The following is a 23,987-nucleotide window of genomic DNA, read 5'->3' as shown; positions in this document are numbered from 1 at the left end:
TTTCCCTCCTCCTCCTCTCTCAGGAGCCAGGGGAACCGAAGCGGAGCCTCTTCAGGTCCCGCTGGCGGCCGGGCTGAGGCGGCGGCGCCTCACGGCTGCCCCTTCCCGCCTGCCCCTTGAGGCGAAGAAGCTCTGGCGCTCGTTTATTTTTGCCAATTTCTTCTGAGTTTTGGGGTTGCTTTCCTTGGTGGCATATTTCCTGGGTCAAAGCAATGCCCAGCTGGTAAATGCAGTGGTTTGTTTTCTGGAGTGAGAGGCTGCTGCTTGCAGCCCAGCCTGGCTGCATCTCTCAGCTGGGTTATTGAAAAGAAATAAAGGTTAGAGGCGTGTGCCTGCTGTGTCTGACTGGTGCCCCCAGTCACCCACATCCCAGTTTGATAAAATCATGGGTATGTCCCAGTTTGATAATATCACAGGTACGTGGGTAAACTGACCCCAAAATGTGAGAGTATCTGGAGTGGGAATGGGTATTGCAGAAACCAGTATCAAACCCTTCTAAGGAGCTTGCTGTTGCAATAGGTGATGGTCTATAAAATGATGTTTATTAGAATTTATTGCAGGATTTATGTGTGATTTAAAACAGTATTTGTTCTTCACAATTAACTCACCCTACACATGGGTTTGTGTTCTTCCTCAGGGCACGGCTGGTGTTTTGGGCCAAGTTACCAAGAATCCAAGTCCTGTGTGGAGGATGAAGGCTCCTTCCCCAGCCTCCAGTCCATAGATTGGATCCCCCAAGAAGAAATCCCCTTAACCAAGACCTCACTACAGCATCTTTAAGGAATTTTGTTCAATAATCACCCTCAGCTGAAATTATTTACTAAGGCTTTTTTATCCAGTTTACACTGTCATATTTTGCAAACATTACCGAGTTACCCTGTGACAATTACTTTTTTCCTGTAGGTTCCTGAATAGTCCAATAAGTGTCCATCATTAATTGGCCTTGTGTCTTACTTGTAGATGCCAGGGTTAATAGCTGAGCTCCAGGTAGTTTCTTGCAGTTAACCTGTGTTCAGATTTTTAGTCATGCTGACACCTTCCCTAAATTACAGGTCCTCCCAGCTTCCTCACTCACAGCAAGCCTCTGTACCTGTAAGTCACTGGCCCCTGTTTTGATGATTGATAAAAAATCCAGGAGGTTTCTTCAATCTATTCTAACACAGATACACCACTGCAGGTGCACTGAAGAAATATTACAGCATCATCAACAACGGGTTCCCAGTGACTTTTTTTTTTTTTTAAAAAAAAAAAAAAAAAAAAAAAAAAGGAAATTTGTTTTCTTTGCTCCTTCCAAAAGAATACTTCTGGGGTATTCAAAATTTTAAGCCTTCAAATTTCAGACTACAATTATTTAAAATCAAAAACAACATCACCTACTAAAATTTTTATTGTAAAGTATTTCTTTTCTTGTTTTGTTTTTTTTTTTCTTCTGTAACTGTGTTACCACTGTCTTTAATGAACTGCTCAACCTAACTGCTCAACCTAACATCTCTTTCCTTTGATATCTTTTTTTCCAGTCTTGCAATTCTACCTGAAAATCCTGAGCATGCATCCTTGACTTCTACATTTCATCCCGCACACCACAATGTGCAAGTGCTGTAACACTTGTTCTTTTTCTAGGTAGCTTTTTTACTATCTACCAACACATAAAGCAGCATATCTACTTTTTAAATGACCCAAAAAATTTAATGTCCAGACTGGGTCCTACTCTGTTACCCACTCACGCAACTTTTATTGTGCTTCATCTGGCACTTACCTGAGCTGAGTGTCCTGCACACACAGAAAACTCACTCCCATTGTCAGTCAGCACCCTCATCTGGGGCTTTCACAATTTCTACTCTTTTCTGAAATGCTTTTAAATTGGGTAAGTTCACAAGTGTATCACCACAGAAGCAGTAATGGTGATCTCCATCAGATGTAAGCCCAAGAGCCTCCTCCTCTGCCCGGCATTTTGGAGGGAACTGGGTACCCAGTCTGAAAACAGGGACACTGAGGGCCTCTAAAGGCAGCAAGTCCCAGAACTCCAAAAGCAAACCAGCACTCATGCAGGGTGAGCCAAGTCTGCACGCAGAGGCACACAGAAGGAAAACAGCTTCATGTGCATCCAAAATCAGTGGGGGACACGGTGTTAACATCTAACTCAGCAAAGGCTTTGACTTGCTCCTTGTAGCTGTTAGCCATCACAAGAGAGCTGTATTCTGCAGACAAATCTGCATCAGCGATACCATGAGAGCAGTGCCAAAGCTCTCCTTTCCTTACCGCAGTATCCCTGGGGGGGCTACATGGCACAGCAGCACTGGGCTGGGGGCGTTTAGCCGAGCAGCACTACAGTAATAGCGGTGTCTGAACACTCAAGCGTCCTTTATTTGGCTAGGTAAACCTGCACAGCCGGTGTGTGAATGGTGCATAACAAGGTTGGGTTCAGGCAGGCAATGGGGAACTCAAAATGCTGGGTCTGTTCTTCCCTTGTGTGTTGTCATAGTGAGAAAATGTGGCTTTATGTTCCCAGCAGTTTGGAGTCAAAGCTGATGTTTATGCTGTACAACTTAGCTACATCTGCAGCCAAAGTAACGCTACTCTTCTGCCTCCTTTTTCTGCTTACTGATACAGAGGTTCTTTGTGAGCAGACTATCGGAGATAAATTGTGCAAAAAGCACCAAGCACAACCACCGCCTGTTTGGACAAAACCTCTGAAAAACTGAAGTATGCACCCCAAGTATTCTGCTATATCCAAGCAAAATATAACCATATTTCTGTAAGAGTGCAGCTGTTGATATTACATATTCATGGTAAAAAACTATAAGAAGTAAAGGACAGGCAGAGCTCCAGCTGTTCTCAGGAAAAGGGAGTTCTATGTGGATGAGTACACCGCTCAGGGACCACGGGAAGAAATCCCTGGGCACTCAGAGCAGAAGTTTAAACCAGAATGTGTCTTGATTAGATAAAGCTATTCAGAATGCCTAAAAAGTTGTGAAGTTTGCTACAGCAAAGTGAAAGAAACATGGCCTCATGTCACTGTGATGCGCTAAAGAAGTTACGTGAAGCAGATTACAGAACTGAGATTACAGAGGTTACTTCTGGCTCACGTAGATTAATGAATGAATGCGTGAGTTAATTAGGGTACGATATCAAACTGTGCTTCTGAGCAGCTTTGGGGAGCTGTTCGCCGTGGCAGATGCACATCTTGCCTGTAGTCTGGCCCCTCCTGACATGCCAGTGCTTTCCACATAAAGTGTTGTATTCAGTTAAACCCCACTTGCCTCTTCAGAAAGGTGTTTTGTGCACAGTGGGTTTGGTTTGTTCAAGCATGCTCCCCCAAACGGCTTTGGGAGATATAGGGAGGTGCCAAATCCATGATGCCAATGAGACCATAAAAGACAAAACGCTGGGGAAAATACTGTGGTGATGGGAGCGCTGCCTTGGGGCACTCAACACTGAGGGCAGCTTTTGTCTCCTTTTGCCATTTGTCTTCATTATTCTCCTCCTTAAACTCAGTGTTGTGCTCATTTATCTCTTGCTTCCCAATAAAGACTGATTTCTTTCCTTTCCCCAGGTGGCAGCTGTGCTGAAACCTTGCCTCAGGGAGTGCCAGGGCTTTCCAGCCAGGAGCTGCTGGGGTAGCATTTGGCTACAGAAACATCCCACTGCTTGTTAACAGGGGGCAGTTTGGGAACAAGCAGGCAAGGGACATTTTTAGCATTTCTTTAAAACTCATGAAGTTGAAAAAGTCACTCAAGCAGAAGGAAACAGGCAGTGGTATAACACAGCCTTTAAGAAGCCCTTACAAATCCCTTTGTGGAGCCCTAGACACATACACTAGTCCTCTAAATGAATGCAGAGATCCCACTCACCATGGAGGAAAAGAGAATTGCTCTAGTTGGAGGGAGAAGATGGGTTTCAGGAGAAGCAGCGAGGGGAAGGTGAAGTCTTGTGGTTACTCCTTGCTTGTGAGGACTCAGCAGAACTCCAGTTAGTATCCCTGTGACTCTCCTCTCCTGCTCACCTTGCCTTGTTGCTGGAACAGAGGTTCTCCAAAGCCAACAGGCCGTGCACCTAGAGGAGCTCTGGCTTTTTGTTTCATTTTTAACTGTTTCTTATTTATTTTAGTGTCATATGAAGAATACTATAAATTCTGAAGTTTCTATGAAAAATAAAGATTTGAAAGTGACCAGAGGAAAAAATTGAGACAGATAGCATTTCTTTATCACTGCATGTCGAGAAAATCCCTAGAAACTTGCATGGGTTTTGGGTACTGTAGAAATGTAAGTTTCTGTTGTGTTTAGTGCAATTGGTGGCATTTAGGTTTCTTCTTTCATTTAGCATTGTGAATTAGAATTAGTTTTTCATTTGTATAGGTTTTCCTTTTAAGCAAGAAAAACCTTGACGATTCCACCGAGAGACTCAAACATTACTGCTAAGAAAATGTACAAATCCACCTGAAGCCCTTCCAGGTTCACACTGCTTCAGATGTGGTTGGACCAGATGATCTTAGAGGTCTTTTCCAACCTAAATGATTCAATGAATAGAGAGAGATTACAGCAAGAGTCCCACCTTACCACTTATTCTTTAAGTGGGAACCAAATCCTGACCATTTTCCCCCCGAAGAAGAGTGTGCTACATGCAAACGATGTTTTTTTGTTGTTGTTTTGTTTTCCTATGGCATATTTAAAGAAAAGTTGAGCTACAATTTCATATACTCTTAACAGAATACAAAAAACGGCAAGCTGTTGACTGCTGCTCATGAGAAAAGCCATGCTTCTAGGAAACTCATTACCAAGGATAAGAACATCTGTTTTAGAAGAAGGGGGAAAAAAGGCAACCACACTCAGGCGTAGTTTCCAAGCCCACACACAAAAGGAGTCTGAAAAGAGGGGGCAGTAGATGCAAAGACTATGGTTTTTTTCTTCATTGAATGGCAGGGATCCAGAGAGCTTCAATGCATAGTTTTTCTGTTGCAGCATTTCATAAATGAAAGTGAAATTTTGCCTTAGAAGTTATGGACATTATTTGTAAAGCACATTCGGGATGGTAAGTTATTTAAATGTTAAACTATTGGTCTACCTCCAGCACAGGTTGCCTTATTCCTTCACAGGGAAGGCTTCTAATCAGCAAGTCGGAGACCATGATTTTAATACCTGATCGTAGCCTGCTTCTCTATTTCAGTTTCCTGAAGTTTTTCATTTATTTTTTTAAAAAAGGTAATAAATATATTGAAAGGTAATAAACCATATTAAAAAAAATACATCAATTTTGGAGCCAATCAATATTCTCACAAAATTTTGAAACATGCCACAGCATTGAAGTGAGAAAACTTTTGTCTGCTCTATGCATTTTGGGAACTTCATGTGGCTTGAACATAAATATCTGTTAGAACTCCTTCAGAAAACCCAGTTAACCAACCTCCTGTTGCCATTTGCTGCTATTCATGTCACTGATTTCTTCTTTAATCTGTTTTCTTCTGTAATCTGTTTTGATACCACAACTTTTCACTGCAAAGAAAAGCTGTTGCTCAGGAGCCTCACAACATGCCTCCACGTGGGAAGTTTGCCCAAACCAAAAACAAAACCAAAATAAGCCATGAGATATTTTTGCTCCAGCTTTTTTTTTTTTTTTGAGAAGCCCTTTCGACCTCCAAATTCTGCCACCCCTCACCCTTCAAGCTTCTGCTGTATTCAAAACAGGACTCACTATTACAGTTTTCAGCAAGTGTCGCTCAAACACTTCACAGCCTGCTTTATTTCACTTTTCTGTCTTGCTTTCCACAGTTTTGGACTCTTTGTTGCCCTTGGTCACACCTTCAGCCTTCTTACAGCATAAGGAAGATTTTGTATAGGAGCTAGGGATCACAGACAAAGAAACTGAACAGAGGCAAGCCCTCAAAAACAACAAAAAATAGACAGTGGACACTAAGAATTTTCTGGGTAGGGGGAAGCATCACTTTTCAGGGTGGCCTTTAGGGTACCAAACTGGTAGCCAAACTCTTTGGGTAGCCAAACTGTTCGGCTTCTACAAAATGGGGTTCTAAAATACAGCAGGAGCCTCACTGCAGCACACCTCCCACCCTTTCAATGTGGGAGCACTGCTTCTCCTCATGAGAGAAACCAGTGCCTGAAGCCTTCGGAGGTCATCCTGCTAGGTCCCCCCAGAAATCCTCCTTTAACAACCCTTACCCCTTCAAGCCATTAGAAGAGTACCAACAATTGCACAGATTTCATTGCAAGCCGATAAGAAAAGAAATGAGAAAATCCACAACACTCTGCTATAGAAATGGCTCATTCCCAGGCACCGGGAAGCATTTATTCATCCAAACAGCACTAACACTTCTGTAGAAATGAGAAACTGTTTCCACACATATACTATCCCAGGGAACTGACAAATGCAGATAAGTGATCAGATACAAGGTATTTTATACCCACCTCACTGATCTTCCCCCTGGACTGCATTATTATTTTTTTAATTTTTAAAAAGATCTCTTGTAGAAAATGCTACAAAAGAACCAAAAAACTATCTAGAGTAACAGACATCAGCTTTCATCCTTAGGTATGTCCCCATATGAAAAAATTGCTTCGTCAATACAGAACTTCTTCCATTCTTTTCCCCATTTTGGAAAATTAAGAGTCCTAAGGATCTGGCTTTTGTTCTTTTTCACAGGAGGACGGCAACAGACATGACTGACTACACGAGTAGGCTGTCCGCTGAAAATTTAGATGAACGTCTTGGTGAGAATGTCTTCCTGCTGCTGCTGGTGGAGGGTTCCAATGCCGACTGCTGGGGCTGGTAAAGGAGGTCTGCTCACAAGACTGAGCTGAAATTAGAGTCAGGAGGAAAAGATTAGTGAAGTACAAACATGGCACCACATCTTGAGGTTCTCTGATGCCACGGTGATGCCTATTGTCAGATACTGGGCAGTTCCAGTTGGAGGTGCTGCAGGAAGTTATCCTCCATCTCCCTGCGACTACAGTTCCACGACCATTATAGTGTTCAATCTGCCACAGCAAACAGATTCTCCTCTTCAGATTCTCCTCCTGCTCGCTGTGGCACCTTGAGCATGTTGTTTCCTACCTGGGATATTTCATCACCCTGTCTACTTAGACACCTGGTACTTAAACACCTGGTAAAAGAAAGTTCCAGGCCTGTTCATCCCTAGTACATGGTGCTATAAAAAGCACAAGTAGCTAAAATTAGGACACACATTCACTTCAGGCACTAGGTTAGGATTTATGCATTAGGCTTTACGTGTAAGCATCACAGAATTTTGCAATCAAGGATAACTTCAGAGTTCATTTTAAAGACCAGAGCACCATGGGGACACCTTACCTTAACCCCCAGCTGCTTTTCAAACCGTGGTGACACAAAGGACCATGGACCCATGTTCTGTGGTTCCTCCTGACTCCAAATGAAGACTAAAGGAAGGAAAATGGTACATTACAATGCACAAATTTATCTTTTCAGTAGCTCAAGAAAACTATGTTTTCCTGTTATAGCACCTCTGCCTTTTTTGCCTTGGTAATGTCTTTAAAATGAAGTCTTGTGAGACTGAATTCATTGCAAGTAATAGCTTGCTGCAGTCAAACTAAAAGTATGTCCACCATTAGGGCATGCCGTGGGTATACTCTTCTATTCAACTATCATTTTCAAAAAATACTTAAAGGACTGGATAGAAAAGATCAATGCAAAAATGCCCCAAATGATTCACTCTGATTTTCAGTAGTGCTTTAGAAAAGCTAACAATAGCAGAGACGAACTTTTAGCACACGTGGCAAACACCTGTATTATCCCACTCCAGAAACACCAGATATATGGGGGGAAGACCAAGAGGAAAACACCACTACAGCTCTTCATCCTAAAAGGCAATCAACAGTTGTCAGTTTAGAATTTCAAAGAGTCCAGAAAGAAAAAGGTAAAAGGTTTGCTTACCTTTGGCATGGCTGTATTTGTTCAACTCTTGCTGTAGAGCTTCCAAGGGGAAAGGACACAGTTCTTCAAGCCTCAAAATAGCTACGTTGTGCTGTTTCTCTCCCAGTGTCTCTCTTTGCTTCACCAAAGCATAGTAATGTTTACCGGAACAGAGCACCACTTGGGTGACACTAAAAAAAAATAGCAGTGTTTCCAAGTTTAGTATTTCACAGAAGCTCTATGCAGAACAGTTTCACACCTTTAATAAAAGCAACCAGCCAAACTTTAAAGACAATTTTACGAAGCTAAACTGCTACCCCAAACCATCTTTTCTTTGTCTTCCCTTCCATCCCACTCCCATCCAACAGCTGACAAACTAACCTGTGAGCACAGCAGGCCAGGGCCCAAATGTCCTGTTTCTTCAGCTTTAACTCAGCCTTTTAACTATCTAAAATTAAACTCTTTGTTGAAGTTAGTCATCTGCGCTCTCTGTGTAGAGAATAAACCAGAGAGGGAGAGAAATACCTCCAGAGGACAATTCTCTCCCATGCCTAATAGGAACTGTTTTGTTGTCTTAGTTGTCTGAGCTTAATGGACAAAGGCAAGGAGAGAAACCTCACCATTTGTGCCTCACCGGCCCACTTAAAAAACAAAGATGCTAAGACACTTCCAGGCTTGTGATTATACTACTAGGACAGGGAACAGATAAGAACATTAGGAGGGAAAAATATAAATTGCCCTTTGTGAACAGGGTTTTCCAAAGTCATATCTGAAGGGAGGAAGATAATGCACACACAATGATTTGTTTTTGCCCTAACTTCATTTCATCAGCTCAAGTGTCCCGACAGCAGAACAAAAATTCTTCATCTCTTCATGGAACAGCTGCTCCCGGTGGCTGTTCGCTAACAGCCATGGTTCACAATAGCATCCATCAGATTAGTAACTCTGATCACAGCCTCTCCTTGGAGGCAAGGGCTGAAAGCCTCAACACTTTATTATTATGATGACAAGTATGATAACTGCCAACAAGCAAGCAGAGGAAAAGGAGGGAAACAAGTAAAACCCTAAGTCACTCACCATGCAGGTAGTTGGGGCGCCCCCCCACCCCACGTCACATCTTTCACATCACCTCAGACTTGAGCTGTTAGGTAGAAGAAAGGGACAGGACTTCCTTTCTGAGCTTCTCTTGTAAGAAAGTAGAGCTACCTTTTAGGATCTACTGAGGAGTCACCAATGACAGGTTTGAACGTTGTCCTTGGAGCCATTTCTTCAAAACTTGACACAGCAGCCTAAATGGGGGAGAGTCAGAAGTTACCAAATCTTGGTGCCTTTTCTCTCTAGCCAGAGATGGGGGGAGGATTCTGAGACAGGGTTTTGGTAAGCACAAAAGATACATTCCCTCTCTCTTCACATTCCCACTCCCACAGATGAAAGACAGAATGATAAGACTCTGAAGAACACCACTGGACCCAGAATCACTCTTACTTCAGGCTCACCTCCACCCAGCTTTAATCCTCAACTTATTCTGCCACAGACAGTCAAAACCCCATTGATTTCACCCCAAAACTGAGAGAGAAGAACACAGAGGAATAGAAAACAGAAAGGGGAAGAGAACACAGAAGAGAAGGAAAAAAGAAAAAGGAGGTTTTCCAGCTTACAGGGAGCCTGAGTAGCACTTTTGGAGAGGCAACAATGAGAGGTTTCCTGAAGTTTCGGACCATTTGCCGCCGAAGTAAATGGAAATACTGTGCTGGGGTGGTGGGATGCACAATCGACATGTTCACCTGGTCCCCATCAACTCCTTCTTCTGAGCTGTCACACATCTATGGGGAACACAGCAATGCCTTGTCAAGAAATAATTAGTGAGCCAAATATGCAGGAGTTTAGGTCATAAGACATGCTTACTGGTATAACAGAAGGAGAAAAAAATACCCCAATTCAAACGCTGATAGCAAGGGAAAAACAACTTCAGAGAAATGGCTTTAGCATTTACCTGGTAAGACTCTATCTGAATGCCTCCTTCAATTGCATCATAACCACGGCATTCCAATTCTTCTAACGGTGGACAGTCATGACAACTTCAACAGAATGGCAGAACCACTAAAGATGCTCCAAGCACCTCCCTAAGCAATTACTCAGTCAAAAAAGCTTTCATTTATTTACTACAGTCACAATGGCACAACAACAGATTTTTTTTTGAAAATTATGCCACAAATTTTCTTACTGCTATTTAATAGCACCCAGTGTTCTGCTTGTACGGTCTGTGCACAGTGGGAACATCGTGAGTGGCTTGCACAGGAGGGTGGCTGCCCATTTACAATGCCAACCCCAAAACACTTTCTCTAACAAGTGCCCATTAAAGGTCTGCTACTTGCAATACAGCAATTCTGTCTCGCTACTGGACTCATTCTGTGGTACAGGACATTGCTGAAGACTGGCAATCAGAAAAGAGACAGCAGGCAGTACTGAAGCACACCCCACCAGGGATGTTTGCAGAGGGCACAGGGCTTTTGCAAACACTGTGCAAATCTCATTACAAAATGTCACGATACCACACACACACTTGGGCAGGTGACAGTGATCTAACAGGAACAAGCGCTTACCACAAAGTTCAACCAGACTCTTGCACCAGAGCTGCCGTGGCAGCATTTAAATCAATGCTGCTTCCTCACCACTTGTAGACCTGCACCTCTGTCCCCTTTCTTCCTCCACTTTCAGCCCAACCCACTCCTATAGTGAGATCTTAAGTCACTAGCAGTTGCAAAATACCACATTCCTGATGCACCAGAACTCCCAGAGCACTGCTTGCCAGTGCTGTGATAGGGAATATGTGAATGTGAGAAGGGAGGTGGGGTGGGGTACCTGCAGGAAACGTTCCATCCGGCAGGACGAGTGCTCGGGGCCTGCACCGTCGTAGCCGTGGGGAAGAAGAATTACTATCCCACTCTGCAGGAGCCATTTGGCCTCACCTAAAACACACGATGAGAAAGAAAGAAAAACGATTTCAACAGAACACAGAGCCCCCAAACAGACATTACTTTGCACGAACTACTTAGGAAGATGGAGTATAGCTGATTTCCACATCATTAAGTACTGCCCTGAAACCTGCTGTTGTATTTAGCTGTGAGATTCACAACTGTGAAACAGCACACATCAGATGATCTGAAGTTTCTGAAACTGTTGTATAACTTGGGGCTTTCAGGGCTCTTCGGGCTCCATGTCAAGCACTGAAAGTTTTCAAACTTACTCAGGAACATCAGCACCTTATGAAAAAATCGTCATAATGACATGGTCCTCCTTATTAACAGGCATCCACAACGGTATCTCTCCTCAATAAGAAAGCTCCCAACCATAATTCATTGCATGTTTTCTGTATCTGTATCACTGTTTTCTGTATCACTGCTTTCCTTTTAGATTGCTTCAGGAACTTTATAGATGCCTCACAAAGGAAGGGTACATCATAAGAAGCTATTAAATATATATACACACTAAAATAAATAGAGGGAGCAGAGAAGAAAGACCATTAACATAATCAACTGTGCTTTCAGAATAACTGTTTTCTGTCAAGGATGAGGTCTCTGTCATTTTAGACAGACCGTCTTTAGAGAAAATCTGCACAGAACTTGGGATCAAATAGGCAAGCTCACAAGACTTCTTGAGAAAACAGATTTTTTTTTCCTCAAAACATTGCCTTTTTCCTTTAAAGCTAAAGAATTTTCTAATCTAAAACTGTACTGACTACAAATTATTTATTGTAAATATATTAATTAGCTCCTTGTACACTCACCTCCAGAGATGAAAGTGTCAAATATTATCTGGGCTCCATTAAAGAAGTCTCCAAATTGAGCTTCCCAGATTGGCAGTAACTTAGGGCTCTCAATACTCATTCCATATTCAAAACCAAGCACAGCTTCTTCAGACAAGGGACTGTTACTCACCTAACAGAAAGGAAATTGTTGGGAGGGGCAGGTGAGAGAGATGACAACGCAGGGTTTAGAACTTTTGGGACCAGGCACATCAGTGCTAGGCACACTGAGGACATGCACTCCTAAATGCAATTCACGGTCACCTCTCTTTTGCTTTTGAAGGAAGGCACTGAGGGAAGAAAAATAATAGGTGATCTCTCAAGGAAAGGCAGAACTCCTTGTTAAAGAGGGTAACTAACCATGCACTACAAATATCAGCTTGCTACAAACAATTCAGCAATCTGCCTTTAGGTAGACTCTCCTTAACCCACAATCAGGTGGGTTTTATGCCTCCGTGTCTGGGCTTTGCCAGAACATACAGGCTACATACAAACACCTCAGCGGTTTTAAAATATGCACTCTTACAGCACGACTTGAAGAAGATTGTCTTGTGGACCACCAAACCTACCTCTAGGAAACCCTTCTGGTCTGGGGACATATGATTCAGAGGAATGTAGGTATCATCTGTTTCTTGGCAAACTAACATCGCGTGTCGCTGGCTAAAGGTTCCTCTGCCGACGTCTTGTCCACTTAGTCTGACGTTAAACCCTTGCCAAGCAATAAGCAAAACACTGGATTAATGTATCGTACAATAAGAAGACATGCAGGACAGTAACTTCCCACTTCTCAAATACCACTTGTCTTGTTAAGCCTGTTCCTGGATTTCCCCTCATCAGCAATATCAAATCTTAACCAGCAACAGCTCCATCTCACAGAGATGCTCACATCTCATTTCTCCTCTTCGCAGCCAAAAATTATTTTGGGTTAAGCATTTGTAACTAAACAGTTGGCTGAAGCAAACTGCAAAATATGTGCATCCTGTACCCCATGTAAACTGAAATATGAATTCAGGGTAGAGAAGAAGGAAATTAATCACAGCAGGAAACACTATAAAAGGTAAGCGTGTGGGAGGCCCAGCTGATGCCGCATGCATTGCTCATGTGCGCAGCACTGAGCACCAGCTTTTCAAGGGGATGGGAGAGAGCAACAGTTCTCTGAAATTTAGTAGCCAATCTACAAATATTAGTGACATACAGGACTCACACTTAGGTCCTCTCGCTAACATGAAAATGCAAATTGTCAGCTTTATGCAGCATATCAATCTTTGGACTCAGAAACACCTAAAAAGTCTCACATTATACTTTACAGACATCAAAGCAAAAAATATTTCATTGTTTGCTGTCTAGTTATCTCTTACCTTGGCACAGCAAGGAACCAAATGCTAAAGTTTCAGCTGTTGCCCAGTCCAGCTTTTTTCCTTCCTCTATTTTTTGAACTCTTGACTGAAAAAGTAAACAAGAAGGAAAGGTTACTATTTTGATTTTTTCCATCTTTATGCATTGTTAGGAAAAAAAAAAGCTGCAGAGAGAAATACTATTTTTCCAGCAGCCAATTTTGGTTGGTTTGATTTTGAATACACGCACATCCTGAAGAAGGCTGCCCTGCAGACCACAAAACCGCGTATAACCCATGTGTTCAGTAACCAGCCAACAAATTTTGGATTAAGAGATTAGATCTTAGTCTTGAAATATTAAAGGTCTTAGCACAGCAGAGAGAGCGCTCTTGACAGACTTTTGGTATAGCGCTGAAAGATACCAGGTGTAAGCATTTCAGTCTCCAGAATTCTCTATCTGCAGAACTGCAGATGAATGATAACACCCAGACTTCCCACTGGGACTGGGAAGGCAAGAACATCAGCCTTCTGAAATATTCAGCTCGTGGCTTCTCTACATCTGTCAACCAGACACCAGCCCACGGTCATCATTCATCAAAGTGAAACATTCACAAACCCAAACCAATCCAGTTATTGCACGAAATCTTATGACTCACCAAACACAGTGACTTTCAAACTTGGCCACATGTGTTTATTTATATATAAACATATGTGTACACACACATTATTTACACACTGCGTACACTGTTACCAGTTTCCTGATTCATTGTCTTTCAAAGCACTCATAATCATGAAGTTGAAATGATAGTCATTGTAAGAACAACAAACTGTATTTTCTATGTTTTTTCATCACTGTATCAAAACATTGTTAAAATAACAGAATTAAATATATGTTCAGATATGAGGGAGAACATATTTTTCTTCAAACCTAGGAGAAAACCTAGCCTTGAAAAAAGAGAACAAGCTGTTTTTCCTAGAGAAGATTGTGCTTTCTTTAACTGGCAGCCTTGCCAGTTTAGAGTTTTTCCCTGTAACAGGTCATACCTTTAAGAAACAGGACTAGAAACATCCGTACACTCTACTGACCTGTGCGTAAGTCTTCAGGAGATGGCTGTGCATCTGGAGTTCTTCCGGCACCTCTACAGACTTGATTCCAACGAATTGCAGAAGTGGTATAGGCATACCTGTGTCCCAGGTGGTGATTTTAGCAGAAGGCTCAACCAAACCTTTCCAGTGAGCCTGCAGGTTGGTAGGAGGTGGACTGTACAAAGTCATGTTGGCAAGATGATCGCTCAGTTTAGAATAGTAGGTCGCCTTTATCTCAGACACTTCAACCTCAGTCATGAGCCCAGCAGCTACTAGGTGTTCTGCATACGTGTCTGGGATACTCTTCCGGGATCTGTGAGTGAGGGAATCAAAGCCCTGAAAAGTGTCACTGCAGAACAGGGAAATACCACCTTACTGCTGTCAGGTACCAAGGAAAATGAAAATAAATTATCACCTAGTGTATTATACTCATTTGGGTCACGTTTTCTTTCCTGGCATTTCCAGAAAGATAACAATTCTCTTGGATTTACTTTACAGTCCTTTCTTTAATACTTTACAGTTCTTTCTTTATTAAAGTGTCTACAGTTGGCAGCTGCAGGTAAAAATAATAATAATAAAAAAAATCTCTCATTCAGACTGGCTCTGTGCCAGTCTATTATATTGTTCTTTAAGCAAACTGACAGTGGAATTTCACAATTAGCTGAGAACCAAGGCACCTGATTCCATAAATGCTCCACATAAAATACCAGAATTCATTGGCCAGTATTTTTATTTGGGGACCAAAATGGAATCTGACTATATTTAAATGCTTGTAAAGATGAGGCTCCATCGGAACCAGCAGGACCAGGTAAGGACACAACACACATTGTGTAGGCTTCCTCCACATTCTCCCACACAATCTACCTTTCCCTCTGGCACACGGTAGGCAACTTTGCCTTCCGATTACCAGCAATAATGAATCTGAAATTCAAGGGCTATATGCAAGATTGTTCTCCAAGAGGCACCAAGCTTCATATTTAAGAGCCAACACCAGTGGTTATCTTTATTCATGTGCCATTATCAGACATGGGACTTAGTCAGGGGCTGCCAACAGTGCAGCTACACTTATATTAAGACTTGTCAGTATGGCAAAGGATCTTCATTATACAAAGACTATCGCAGTAGTGAACAACACTGAGCTGATGTAGAAGAAAGCACATATTGGGTTCCCCCATCAGGCGGTGATACACTTACCTGATGATTTTGTACATGCTGGGGTTGGTGAAGAACGGCTCATCAAGTTCATTGTGGCCCCACTGTCTGTAGCACAGCAAGTCCACTATCACATCCCTACGGAACTGGCGCTGGTACTCGACTGCCAGCCGTGTGGCACGGACAACTTCTTCAGGATCATCCCCGTTTACGTGGATAACTGCACATCCAACGATTTTACCTGCCCAGGGATTCAGAGCATAATAACAGCAGTCACACCCAACCCCTTCCAAAGAACATGGAAACAGACATAATGCGTATGTAGTGTACTTAACAAAAGAAACCTACAAAAGATGCTTTTTGTGATGACAGCTAGGATAAGGAGTCTCCCCTGAAAGAAAGTGCAATTGGCTCAACCTGTTTTATTTGTCACAGTTGGAACACAACTTCTTTACCAGCACTAAATTCCCATTAGATTTTCTACACAAAGTTCTTAATTCTTCTTAATCTGAATGGAAGTATTCAAGAAATGGGAAAGAAGTATTTGACTGCATCTTTCAAACAAAAACAGTTTTGTTTCCTTGTTATCCTAAGCTATGAACTACTACTATGAACCCATACAGGTGACACAAAATCTTTTTGCTTGTTACTGGTCATTCAAACCATTGCTACCCCAGGCACAAAGAAAACTCTCATTAAAAGGGAACACTGCAGAATTCACACATCTTAACACCCTTTCCTGTATGACATTTTGGATGCAAATATTCTCAGCAATGCTCCTCTTGTATTTTCTCTGACCAAATTCAAGTAAATTAAGATGCTTCAGTCACTCCGCCACTTCTGACTGATATCAGTATTTCCTCCTGAACCTCATATGGGTAACACACCCTTCAATAACCACGTAAGAAGAAAGAAAAAAACTAAGGATAGAGAAAAAAAAACAAAACAAAACAAAAAAATCAGCCCACAGAAAAACTCCTAATAACATATCCTATATACCTTAACAGATTTCATGACTCTACCTGTTCAGTTTGATGAAGCCAGAAGAAAAACAGGTGATGTTGAACCTTATATATATACACTACGATATTTTCAATTCTAAGAGACTTACACAAAGGAAATAACTACTATGTCTGTGGTTTTGCTGACTGCAATATGTGTTTATCACTAAGAAAGATCAGTCCAAAGCAAAAGGCTTTCGAAGATTAAGCTTAGAAGTGGAGTGAGCCTCATCTTTCAATTAAAAGCTCAGCAAGTTCACCTGACAACAAACAAACCTGGAAAAAGAAGGAATAGCTGACTAGTATAAGTCTTGCTCAGAAAAAAAAAAATAATAAAAAGGAATGGTTTTCATTATATTTAAAAAGATATATTGAAAATATATCTATTACACATTCCACCACAATACATTTTTAAAAGCTGTCAATGACATGGCAGAAATGAAATTAAGACTTCACCTAAATTTTGTAAATATTTTATAACATCCTGTAAAGGCCTCACAGGATCTTCCCTTGATAATTAGCCTTTGCCCGAGAGTAGATTTTTAGCACTTTAATTTTTTTGCTAGGAAGAGGCAATAATCAATAATAATTTGAATTTATACTCTATTATCAAAAGAGACATAGATTAGTATAATTCCCTGGGGTTGACACCACTTGCTATGAAAAGCCCATTGCAATACCATGTAATGGGAACACACTGGTGTTAAAAAGCCTTCCTCACACAAGACGCAATTTTCTTTCTGATTCAACCTATACATACCAATATCACTACAGTAGAGTGACGATCTTCCTCGCTCTGGAGGAGTGGTATAGCCCAGCTGGTTATTAACGATCAGATGGATGCTCCCACCAACTCTGAAATGCGGTAGATTAGAGAGGGTCAGCGTTTCAGGAACAATCCCTTGCCCAGAGAAAGCTGCATCACCATGAACCTACGTTAGGGAAGAAGATGGAGAAGTCTCATTAGAGAACACCGGAGGAATAGAAAAATCAACAAACAGTAGCTCATTACACAAGACCTATCAAACCGAGTAGGTAGAACAGACAGTCTTAGTTGGGTCCAGTTCTTAACCCCTTTCAGGCTGTTTTCATGACTGGTACATGACTGCCTACTTGGAACAGATCCCCAGTTTCTTAACTTGCCCCCCCCAGTGTCTAGGTGACTGCAAGTATTACAGCTCCAGCAAAGCTCCAGCAGTAAGCAGCAAGTCACTGACCACTGAACAAAACTAAGCCAGGCACCATAGGATTTGCTACTCTCTTTGCCAAATAGTGGTGAGCCATGACTTATACCTACTCCTGCCTTAACTAATAGAGACAAGAACAGACACCTTAGGAAAAGAAGTGGAAAAGACACTGGAAAAAAAGAGAGTTAGAACCAATTCCAGTAGGCACAAAACAACTTACTTCAACAGCACCACAATAAAACAACAAAATTCTAAATCTTCCTGTATATTTTTGATACATTTTTTGTTAATAGCTCTTTTCCAAGCCCATTTAAGTTAAAAGAAGGCTAGCAGTGGTAGTTTAAATGCAAAAGTGGTCTGTGAGGAAAGACACACATGGCTCTCAATGCAGGGTATTAAAATGAAAGAAGGTATTTGAAACAGTACTTTGGAAATCTAGGAAGTGGAACTGTTTGAAGGCCAATATTGTCATGTACGTCACCTAAAATCTTCCTTTTCCTCCACTTTCTTCGTAAAGAAGATCCCAGTTCTTCATATTCTACACTAATTCAGTTTTGTTTGATATTTTTATACACACCATTTCTGTTCACATGCTAGTCTAGGAAGCCTTACAAAGGTCACTTACAAGTTGTGTGCAAAATACCTGCAGGCAAATAACTCTGTCTCCTGGCTGTGCAGAGCTCTCCAGGGAGTAATCTCCATCAAGCAGAGACTGCTGCCTTCCTCGTGTCTTGCCCACGGCCACCGGATTGATTGCTTCTAAATGTGAGGGGTTAGGGAGCAAGGTGACATGCACAGGCCTGTGCGAACCAAAGTCAAGATCCACAGAAGATGTCAGGTGGGAGAGCACATCCCCAATGGCTGGTGAATTCTCTGGAAACTCACTCAAACCACGCATCTTACGGAACATGAGCTGCATGGAAACAAACTTGGTTAAATCGCCTTTCCAATCCACGGACACAATAAAAGAAAAACGTTTCCAGAATCCTATGCTTTCCTACTCCTGAAACAGCACGTTTGCCTAAGATACCAGTGACAAAAAAAAAAAAAAAAAAAGAACTTTAATACAGTTCTTTTGCCAGTCTTTCAGGGAGATCTGGCAGAGGTACTGACAGGAGCAGAATACTCTCACATGGTAACTTCGATTGCTCCAGCATTCACAACAATACAAACTTTTGGGATATTTATTCATTGCAAACAAACTAGGCACATAGCAACATCCAATAAATCTCTTACCTCGGGGGGAAGCTGAAGTAAGCCCGTGAGCAGGTTAAGTCTCCCACGATGGGGCATTCCAAGGATAATGTCTGTCACGCCGCTGTACGCACACATCTTGAACAGCTCGTGGAAGAAACCCATCATACTCTCTGCTCCTTCACCACCGTATCGCTTCACTGTGGCAAACTTTGTGGCTAAGAAGCGATCAAACTCCTGTTAAAAACGGAAGAATTTCAGTATTAGGCTATTCTAAGCAGTATTCTTCTAAGATTGAAATATCATTTATTTTTGTAGCTGGACAAACCTAAGCATACCGCCTGAAAGTCCCAGCTCATTCTCCACCACCCCAGTCTAAGACCAGAAGCCATGATGTGTACATGTGCTTTTCTCCTTTTAGGTAGAACAAATGTTGGATTGAGGGCCAAAATGGCTCTAACGCAGAAGGAGGTGGATACAGAACTACATGAGAGCAATTTACCAATTTCTTAATAGTTTACCTGGTTTAGGTGAAAATGAAGGAATGGTAATATAAGTAATTTTATGGTAAAACAATGGTAAAATAAGTAATTTTACAGCATAAGCTTTAAGTACCCTGAGATGTCAAGTGCTAGAGAAGCAGTGTTTCACTTTGATTATGTTAGACACAACCTTTAGTACATAGGTAAAAGAATTATTGAAAGAAGGAAAACAAAGGAATCTATATTTACTGTATTTTCCTTTCAGTCCTCCCACTTCACTATTCCTAGACAGCTCTCTTAAGTGACAAAGTTTTGGAAGCAATGGAAGTGTCTGCACTGTTTTGCAACTGAAGACTGAAAATAAGCAAAGACTGTAACTGAGAAGGGAAGACTGAGTCACAGCCAAAGATCCAAGCCAACTCCTGAACACCTTCTAGTTAAGCAACATTTAATTCTAAAGAAGAACATATACAAAAGTAATCACACAGAGAAACATTTTTCCCCAATTAAATTCTACAGAGAAACATTTTTCCCCATAAATTAAATTCTACACTCCAAGTACAGTTCTGGTCACACTGAAGGTGATAAGGGATTTCTCAAGGTCCTGATGTCACTTTTCACCCTCCTGCATCATTAACAAATTCTTTTAATAGCCAAAGAGGCAAGAAAAATATGAAACATGCTATATGCTTCTGTTTCGTCATTGATATGTATTACATTTAACACTCCTTCCACTTGGAAAACTGGAAACAGGGACACCTTCACAGATCCTGCTCTTCTACCTTTCCATCCCTCTAGATAACACAGGGAGAGAAGGGGAAAACTGAACTTTTGCACAGTACAGAAATATTTGTCTCTGCACACTTTGCAAGTACATAAACCTTTGCTACGGAATGCATTGGTTGCATGTTCCTCTGCTGAAAAGCAGCAAACTTAGCAGGACCTTTGGGGCTAAACCCCCAGTCCAACCCTGTTTTGTTCTACCAAACTTCTGACAAACATTGTGCTTTAAAGCTACCAAAACTGATCGGAATGTGGCTGAGTGTGAAAGGAAAACGCAGAGCACAGAACTTCATAGAGCTGTGCCCAACCTTGTGTTTCCACCAGTATTATGCAATATACGCTGTCAGACCACTAGCTGAAGAGAATCTCACTTTTTAGGACTGATTCCTCACAGGCTTGTAGGGTCATTACTTGTGCCTCCAGATGTCAAAGAACATATATTGTTTGTGAGATACATTCATGTAAGGTATATTCTAATTAGTTCTAAGAGTTTTTGGAGTTTGGATCTGGCTGGAAATGTTTTCCTCCAAATAATTTCCCAATAAATCAATGCAAAGCAAAAGGCATTGCTCTATGTTTCAATAATGGCTGCTAAGTACATTCAGCAACAACCCCCCATAAAGATTCCTGCATTTGGGTATTGCACTTGTTTGGGCAAAATCTTGTTCTTCTTCCTCTGGGATACTGTCAAACCTCTTAGGGTAGTGATTCTTCTTTTCCTGAGCAGATAATGTCCAGAGCAGCAGGGGATCCAAAACAGACTCTGCAACTCTGTTAGAATCAAGTAATAGTTAACAAGGTACCTGGGACTCCAACATCAGTTTGCACAAGTGCTTTTTCTCTTCAGTTGTAAACGCTTCTTGTTTTAGCTCTTCAAACCTTTTAGCAAACCATTTTCTCTCCTCCGAGGTTGGAAGCTGGCTTGTTTCTATGGAAATATGCCCGCAGTATATATGGTCAAGGTAAGCCAATACATCCTCCAGGGACGCCTCTTCTTTTCCCATGTTTAGAAGCCCTGGTCAGAAATAAATGTTATTAGTCACTTGTGGGGAGATGGGAGGAAACACTAAGAACTAAGCTGACATCTTTCAATTACATTAAGATCTTGAGAGTACAAATTCACGTCCTGATTTCCTTTCCTTCATTTAAATTAAAATTCAAGAAAAAAAAATTTATAACCACACTTGAGTGTTATTAACAGGAGGGTCTCACGCTTATTTGCAAGGTGCTCAAAATGTCCTTCTGAATGAGTTTAATGTGGATGACACCAAGTTTTTGTGACTGGTATAGCATTCATTGTTTCGTTGCTCAGAGAGGTAAGTTCCAATCCTATGTGCATCAGAAGTAATAAGTGCCTATTTTGTAGACGGTGAAAATATGGCATGGAGAGAAACCCTCATTTTGTCAAGGCCACAGTAAGAGTCAAAGATCTGAGAAAAGACAAATCTTGACTTCTATCCAAGTGCCACGACAGCTTCACTATAGTTTCAAAAATACGCTAAATTATAGAATGTTACAGAAATTAATGTACAACCTCAGTAGTTTTAAGTACAATTAAAAATTTTCATGGTTACTGAAGATGCTAGGAGGTTCATTACATAATGATTTGTGCAAACATGTAAGTAGGTTGAAGTTAATAGCCTTTTGTCCAACAATACATTATTGATTCAACTGCCATTCAGTATTTGGCTCATCTGCAGAGTATGCAGCCTCTCAATAAACCAACCAGGAGAAAAACTTGCTGTGATAAGGCTGCAGACTTACCTGTAGTAATGAGAGGCCCGTGAAGAACTTCTGTCAACTCTCGGATTTCAGGTACCATGTTCATAACAGCTTGGCCAGCACACAGTGGGTTTATTTTGGCTGCTTTGTGGCCATGTTCGGAGTATGCAGTTATTAACCGAGCAAGAGCATGGTCGACTAAACACAGAAAGAAAGCAGAATGGTATAGCACACAGTCACATTTAAGCCATTTACAGTACCAGCACAGGAGCACTCTGTCCATTGATAACCATCAAGGTTTGAGCTGGAAAGATTTTTTCTAAGCAGGTTTTTAATCATATCTCCCCAAAAGAGCTCCTATCATCAAACTGCTAGGTCTGCATATTTATCAGATTTTCAAGCAAGTTTACATTTCCCTCATGGCTGCCCTCACAGTCAGGCTCCTGTACACACACACAAAGCTACTTCATTTTGCTTCAAGTCTCTTTATGGCAATGGATACATCCAACTTGAGAACAGTAAGGAACCAGTGGGCAGTCTTATTTCCTGAGCGGACTCGATCATAACACTTATGCTACCCTGTTCCTTGCTGGGATGACAGGAAGATAGGGTCTTGCAATTTCAGAGCAAAAATATTTCACAAAGTTCTTTGCTCTCTGTATTTCAGCTGCTGGCACTGGTTCAGCCACTCTGCTCCTGTAGTCAGCACATTCAGACAGGTTGCTCCCTCAACACTTATGGCAAGAAAGACATTTAGAAGCCATTTTAAAACATGGCACAAAAATGTATTAATGCTTTCCTTCCTTCATGAGGAGGCTTAATTCACATCAGTCTCCGTAGAAGTCAATGCAGGGACAATGCTCCTACAGCAGTTTTCTGCTCAAAATTATTTTTCTGTGCTATAAAAGTCAGCTAAAAGCATCACAGTCACTGCTATAGAAGAGAATTACCTGTAGTTAGTTACGTTAAGCCCAATAATAAATTAATATAGAAGACTTAAGGCACATGGCACTGGTACCTTTACAAGCAGGAAAAGCTCTCCAGGAGCACATTTACTTGACTAAAGCGATTTCAGCAGTCTGTGCAGCCCAAACACAATTATTTCTGCCCATGGAGTTTGGCGAGGTATCAGCACGCTTCACGGGGAACCAAAGGAAACAACTTTGTGATAAGGACTCGAGCTGTTTTGCAGACAGCTGTCGGCAGGGCAGGTAACAGAACCGCTGCCTCGGGACAAGAAAAAACAGCCCGGAGCCCCCTGAAGCTGTCAGGGAGATGTGTCGGCTCGGCAAGGCCGAGAAGAATGAAATGAAATAAAAAATAACAAAATGAAATAAAATAAGATAAAATAATAAAATAAAATAAAAATAATCAAATTAAATGAAAAATGATGAAATGAAATTAAGTAAAAAATGAAAAAATTAAAAAGTGAAATACAATAAAGAATGAAGTAAAAATGAAATAAAATGAGGTAAAATGAGATCAAACGTGATAAAAATGAAATAAAGTGAGGTGAAATGAGATAAAACTTAAAATTATAAAATGAAACAAAATGGCATAAAAAATAATAGTGAAGTAAACTGAATTAATAACATGAAATAAAATAAAATCAATAAAATGAAATAAAAATTCATAAAATTAAATAAAAAGTAATTAAAGAAATTAAATAAAAAATAATGAAACAACACAAAACAAAACAATCCAAGCCCGCCGGGGCGTTGGGGTTTGTCTCTCTCGCCCCGGCCCCGCAGCCGCGGTCCCCCCGCACCCCGAGCCCCCTGCCCGAGCTCCGCCCGGTGCCGCAGGAGGGCTGCGGGCTCCCCCCCGGACCTGCTCCGCCGCTTTCCCCGGCACGCCGCGGCTCCGCCGAGATCTCCCCGGCCGCCTTCCGAGGCCTGTAGCCGTACACGCCGCGCTCCGTGCGGTACCAGCGCCGCAGCCCGGCCCGCCACGGCCAGCCCCACACAGCGCTGCCCGCGCGGCCCGCAGCCGCCATGGCCTCCGCTGCCGACACCGGGCTGCCCGCAGCCAACCGCCCGCCTCGCCGCCGCCACCGCCCCCGGGCTCGGCGGGGAGGAGCCCGGAGCCGCCCGCCTGGAGGCCTGAGGGAGCCCCGGGGCTGGGGGAGAGGCAGGGAGCCGGGACTGGTGATCTGCAGCCGGCGGAGGGGGGCGGTTTGCCGTCCGTTTTCCGTCCTGTGGGTCGGGGGGCAGGCACGCTGTGGTCATGTCAAATGTGTTCATCTGATTCGTGTCAATATGGAACAATGCTAGGGCCGCAGGATGAAATGTGACCTACTGTCTTACATGCCCTTGTATAACCACAAGTCTAAGAAAAACAGTGGT

At 42.0% G+C, this 23,987-nt stretch overlaps 1 protein-coding gene across 1 annotated transcript; it reads right to left on the bottom strand.

Annotated features, from left to right (window-relative positions):
• Nucleotides 1-5,591: 5,591 nt before the first annotated feature.
• On the bottom strand, nt 5,592-23,706 carry DHTKD1 (dehydrogenase E1 and transketolase domain containing 1). The gene is made up of 17 exons (XM_035325180.1): nt 23,473-23,706; nt 21,685-21,840; nt 20,724-20,935; nt 18,698-18,892; nt 18,105-18,374; nt 17,035-17,206; nt 15,316-15,514; nt 14,122-14,434; nt 13,060-13,144; nt 12,271-12,410; nt 11,684-11,834; nt 10,759-10,865; nt 9,555-9,719; nt 9,103-9,185; nt 7,918-8,087; nt 7,318-7,403; nt 5,592-6,805 (listed from the first exon to the last, which is right to left on the bottom strand). The coding sequence occupies exons 1-17, from the start codon at nt 23,636-23,638 to the stop codon at nt 6,704-6,706; spliced, it is 2,772 nt and encodes a 923-aa protein (XP_035181071.1). The 5' UTR covers nt 23,639-23,706; the 3' UTR covers nt 5,592-6,703.
• Between the last annotated feature and the right edge of the window lie 281 nt (nt 23,707-23,987).

Source organism: Oxyura jamaicensis, chromosome 1 (assembly GCF_011077185.1).
Source record: "Oxyura jamaicensis isolate SHBP4307 breed ruddy duck chromosome 1, BPBGC_Ojam_1.0, whole genome shotgun sequence".
Lineage (NCBI taxonomy): Eukaryota > Metazoa > Chordata > Aves > Anseriformes > Anatidae > Oxyura > Oxyura jamaicensis.
Note: the sequence above shows the minus strand (reverse complement) of the source record. Positions and strands in the feature narration are given on the sequence as shown.